Consider the following 5,466-nt stretch of genomic DNA (forward strand, 5'->3'; position numbering starts at 1 on the left):
CCGCCCCTCGGAGCGCTCCGCGTTCCCTTATAAATCCCGCCAGGAACGGCAGAATCCTCCTGAAAATGGCGGGACGGAGCCTAATTCAACTGGGGACGGATCCTAAATCCCCTGAGACTGAGTCAAAGCGCCCAAATCCTGGAGTTTCCATGGATAAGGGCGGTACGGGAGTGGGCGGGCGCACCGCTGCTTTCCTGCCCTTCCTGAACCTGCTCCGCCATTTTCCTGGGGCCGTTCTCGGGGTCGGTTCTGGGCCTGACCCGGAGCCCGTCCCGGGTCGCCACCGGAGCGTCTCCAAGGTGTCTCCAAGGTGTCAGCAGTGAGCATGGAGCCTGAAGAGGTGCGATGGGAGGGGGGAGAGGGGACACGGAGGGGACACAGGGGACAGTGGGCGTTGGTGGGGACACGGAGGGGACGGTGGGAGGTGGCAGAGGGGACGAGGGGCTGGCAGAGGGACAGAGGGGAAAGCAGAGCCCTCCAGGGAGGGGCATAAAGGACCCCTCGGAGGCAGGGGGGCACCCCAGGAAGCCGTCAGTGCCACCAGGTCCCTGACATCTTCGCTGTCCCCTCCCTAGCTGTCCCCGGCCCTGCTGCAGCCACAGGTCACTGTGGTGGCCATTCTGGGTGAGCTGCTGGACACCCTCTCCAGGGAGAACGACACGGCGCTCATGTCCTCAGTGAACCTGTACTGGGACTTGGAGTTCTTCACCAGGGAGCTCCGGGTCACCCTGTGCCGCACTGATGCCACCTGGTGGCACCAAACTATCGGCCCCGATGGTGATGACTCACTCACATTCCTGAGCCAGTCCCTGGCTATCTATAAGAAAACCGAATGGATCACTGGGTTCTTGTTTGGATTGGCGGCCTTGTTATGGCGCAGGTCGGTGTCTGGGCTTGTGAACAGCTGGGACCGGCTGGCCAGAACAGCCACCAAGCTCCGCAACACCTGGAGGGACGGGGCCATTTTGGCGGCCGACAGGGCTGCCACTGCCACCGCCTGGGCCAGGGCACGGCAGGACTGGGCTGCCCGTTATGGGACAGGTCAGGAAAACATGGTGGAGCTGGATCAGGCCCTGGGCAGGGAGGAGGGGGCCAAGGTATTGGCCGGGCATGAAGCCCAGGTGAGGGAACAGGCCAGGATGGCTGCCAGCGAGGCAACAAAGGCCACCATGGAGAGACAGTGGGTGGAGAAGGCCCTGGGGCTGCTGGAGCGCTTGGTGGCCACATGTGATGAAGCTGCCTTGTTCCCCCGGAAGCTGCATCGCCTGCTCTGGGACACCATGACCACCCTGAGGGGGACAAGTGAGGCATCCCCCAAAGTCCCTGAGTACTTGGTGGCCAAAGTGGCCATGGCCGAGCAGCTGTGGGAGGCCAGCGCCCGCCTGGGCAAGGATCACCTGCTGGGGGCAGTTGATGACATCATTGAGGTCTCTTTTGGTGGTGATGATCTCACCATCCGCAGTGCCTGTGCGGTGGCTGAGCGGTGCCAAAGAGCCATTGAGGACATCCCAACGCTTCTTCAACCCTTAGAGTGTCCGCACAGATACCCCAGGATGTCCAAAGTGAGCCGGGAGCCCCAAAAGGTGTGATATGGGGGGGGGGCGGGGGAGGGAGGGGGGCAGAGAGGACACTGGAGAGGGGAGGGGGCACGGGGTGAATGGGGGGGACATGGCGGGGGACGGGACACAGGTGCTGGCAGGGGGTGGCAGCAAGAACAAGAGGCTGACAGAGGGGACAAATAGGACCCTTTCAGGGCAGAGGGCCACCCCAGGAGGCTGTAAGTGCCACCAGGTCCCTGACACCTCCTCTGTCCCTTCCCCAGCTGTCCCCGGCCCTGCTGCAGCTGCCGGTCACCGTGGTCGCCACCCTGGGTGAGCTGCTGGCCGCCCTGCCCACGCGGGATGAGATGCTCCTGCTTGAGTCCTTAGGATGCCTGTACTGGGACTTGGAGGATTTCACCAAGGAGCTCCAGTACACCCTGTATCGCACTGAGGACACCTGGAGGCACCAGGATGTCACCTCTGGTTATGAAGACACTGTCACCTCCCTGAGCCAAGCCTTGGCCGCCTACAAGAGCACCCCAGGGACCCCCAAGGACGATGTGACAATGGCAGCCATCATGTGGCAGGAGTCGGTGTCCGAGCTGCTGGACAGGTGGGCCCGGCTGGCCGGGAAAGCCACCGAGCTCCGCAACACCTGCAGGGGTTTGGCCACTCAGGCGGCCGACAGGGCGGCCACCGCCCGGGCCAAGCACCTGCAGGACGAGGCTGCCCGTTATGGGATAGCTCACGAAGACATTGTGGAGCTGGGTCAGGCCCAGGGTGGGGAGGAGGGGGCCGAGGTGGTGGCCAGGCATGGAGCCCAGGTGAGGAGAGAGGCCAGGGTGGCTGCCAGCGAGGCAACAAGGGCCACCAAGGTGAGTCAACGGCTGGAGGTGGCCCTGGGGCTGCTGGAGCGCTTGGTGGCCGCATGTGACAAAGTGACCGTGTTCCCCCGGGAGCTGCAGCACCTTCTCTGGTTCACCAAGGACATTCTGGAGTTCGCAAATAAGGCATTCCCCTTTGTCCCCAAGAGCTTGATGATCAAGGTGGTCATGGCCGAGCAGCTGTGGGAGGCCAACGCCCGCCTGGCCAAGGATCACCTGGTGGGGACACTTGACAACATCATCGAGTTCTATTTCGATGGTGATCCCACAAGCCTCAGTGCCTGTGGGGTGGCCGAGCGGTGCCAAAAAGCCATTGAGGACATCCCAAGGCTCCTTCGACCTCTGGAGCGTCCCCAGGGTGTCCCCAAGGTGTCCCCAGTGAGCATGGAGCCCCAAGAGGTGCGACGGGGGGTATTGGGGGGGGGGGAACTGACAGACACTACACTGGGAGGACATGGGGGCTGGAGGGGGGTGGCAGTGGGGACGAGAGACTGATAAAGGGGCAAAGGGGACCCCTCAGGGGCACAGGGGTCACTGCAGAAGGCCGTAAGTGCCACCAGGTCCCTGACACCTCCCCTTTCCCCTCCTCAGGTGTCCTTTCCACAGCTGCAGGTGCTGGTGGAGGTGGTGGCCACCCTGGACGAGGTGGTGGCCACCCAGGGTGAGGTGGTCGCCACCGTGACTGGGCCACACAGGGGCAAGTTCTTGCACAAGTCCCAAGACTCCCTGCATGAGGACCTGAAGAACTTCACCAGGAGCCTCCGTGCCATCCTGAAACACGGTGGTGTCACCTCCCTGGGCCACGCTGTTGTCCCCTCCCTGGGCCGGGCCCTGGCCACCCTCAGGACAGCCCCGGGAATCACCTGGGCCGAGGTGAGAGCTGCAGCCGAGGCTTGGCGGGAGTTGGTGGCCAGGCTTGTTGACAGCTGGGATTGGCTGGCCAGGGAGGCCACCAAGCTCCGTGAGAAGGTGGTCACGGAACAGGAGCTGCTGATGGCCCTGGACAGGGATGAGGTGGCCTGGGCATTGGCCACATACGATGGCCAGGTGGCGGCAGCCACAAAGAAGGCCATGGGAGAGGCTGTGGCAGCCACCAGGAGGGGACATTGGGCAGTGGTGACCGTAGGGCTGCTGCAGCACTTGGTAGCCATGTGTGACAAAGCCACCTTGTTCTACTGGAACATGGAGTGGCAGCTCAGGGACATCGAGGCCACCCTGAAAGGGACAAACAAGGTGTCCCCTGATGTCTTCCAGGCCTTGGTGGCCAAAGTGGCCAAGTTTGAGTGGCTGTGGGATGCCAGCACCCGCCTGGCCAAGGATCACCTGCTGGGGACACTTGAGCACATCAACAGCATCCTCTTGAGTCCCTGTGGTGGCTGCAGTGACCCTGGCAGCCGCACGGTGGCTGAGCGGTGCCAAAAAGCCATCGAGGACATCCCAAGGCTGCTGCAGGGAAGTTTCACATAGGGGCAGTGACATCATCAGAGACATCACTGCTGTCACCTGTGCCCTCCTCGTGCATAATTTGAGACAGATTTGGGGAATTTTCAGGGAATTTTCAATGATACTGTCCTAAATCTTGCTGGGAATGACGTCACTGGGGACACTCTGGGACAGTCAGGCAAACTCAGGGGCACACTCAGGTGACGCTCAGAGAAACTCTGGGGACACTCAGGGATACTGGGGACACTCAGAGGTCCTCAGGGACACTGAGGACACTTAGGGACACTCAGGGACAGAGGACCAGAGTGAATGAGTCCCCTGAAGAGCTTCCAGGTTTGCACTGTGCCTGCAGCAGATCCGGGTTGTAAATGACAATTTAATAATTGCATTTTGCACTTTTGTATCGCGTTTTGCACATTGTATTGATCACCAGCAATTTGATATTGTATTTGATACTGATATTGATTATCGGTGACACCTTGTAGCTGCTGGTTGGTGCAATATAATCTATCAGTTCATGTGTGCACTGTATAGCTTATAAATAAATAAATTAATTATTAATATCGTCTCTATAAATCAGCCTGGTCTTATCTGAACTCTGTGTCAGACACATCACTGACCCCACTGAGAGATGAGTGGTCAATAAATCCATCCCAACGTTCCTTGAGGGGAGCACAGCCAGGGAGCTGCTTCAAGGCGCTGTCACTGAGATATTTCCCCTAGGAAACCCTGGGTGGGATGCAAATACACCCGAGCAGATGGCAAAATTAAAATGATATCAAAGCCTCGTGGGTTAAAACATGGGGTCTCTAAAGCTGTAAATTGGTCAAAGCTTCACCAAGTGAGGCAAAATGATGATGAATCATACATACTAAAGCCATGGAAACAGTCAGAATACAACCTGACACCCTGCTAGTTAGGGTGGTGGCAGCAGCTCAGATGAAATGGTCTTGTTGAAGTGGTGATCCCATAGAAAAGATCTGGTAGCTCTTGTCCTGTGGAAACCAGTGGGTAAGGGCTGCCTGTTCTGTCCCAAAGCCCAGATGATATCCAGGTGGGGATGCTGAGCTCCTCCCCCCTGGGCGGAGCATCTCCCAATGAGCTGATATCGTTCTGAGTCATGATTGGTCCTTGATTGCCCATCAAACAGAAATGGCTGCTGGAGGGAGTTATCTCTGAGTCATGGGGCATGGCATGATGGGCCCGTTAATATGAGATAAGGAAAAAACAATGCACTGTCACCCTAATTTTTTAAGTTTTTCTGAGCCTTCTGATGTTTATATTCTTGTAACGAACTTTCTCACAGCCTTTATGTAAATAACTGATTGTTTTGCATTCTTTTATGGAGGAGGAGAAATTGGATGGGGTGCTGGTTTTTCCAGTGTCATTGGAGAGGTGTCACTTTCACACTCCAATCCACTGTCACTTGGAAATCTCTAAATGTTGGAGTCAGAAATTAAAAGTGCTCTTTTTTACCTTGGGAGAGCGGCATGTCCCCATTGTGTTATTTCATGTGTTATAGCGACCTCTGGTGACTGCCGTGTGTGGAACAGCCATGGGTGAGGTCATATCATTTTACTCCCCGTCCCTGTTTTGGC

At 58.0% G+C, this 5,466-nt stretch overlaps 1 protein-coding gene across 2 annotated transcripts; it reads left to right on the plus strand.

Moving 5' to 3' along the window:
* LOC132085670 (uncharacterized) lies at positions 1-4,428 on the plus strand. 2 transcript variants are annotated; one of them, XM_059491129.1, is made up of 5 exons: positions 1-340; positions 576-1,583; positions 1,823-2,824; positions 3,017-3,298; positions 3,680-4,428. In XM_059491129.1, the coding sequence occupies exons 1-5, from the start codon at positions 326-328 to the stop codon at positions 3,890-3,892; spliced, it is 2,520 nt and encodes an 839-aa protein (XP_059347112.1). In that variant the 5' UTR covers positions 1-325; the 3' UTR covers positions 3,893-4,428. The 2 variants fall into 2 exon arrangements, with proteins under 2 accessions (XP_059347112.1, XP_059347111.1); XM_059491128.1 differs by having other exon boundaries at positions 3,017-4,428.
* The last annotated feature ends 1,038 nt before the right edge of the window (positions 4,429-5,466 follow it).

The sequence above is a fragment of the Ammospiza nelsoni genome, chromosome 31, assembly GCF_027579445.1.
Source record: "Ammospiza nelsoni isolate bAmmNel1 chromosome 31, bAmmNel1.pri, whole genome shotgun sequence".
Classification (NCBI taxonomy): domain Eukaryota; kingdom Metazoa; phylum Chordata; class Aves; order Passeriformes; family Passerellidae; genus Ammospiza; species Ammospiza nelsoni.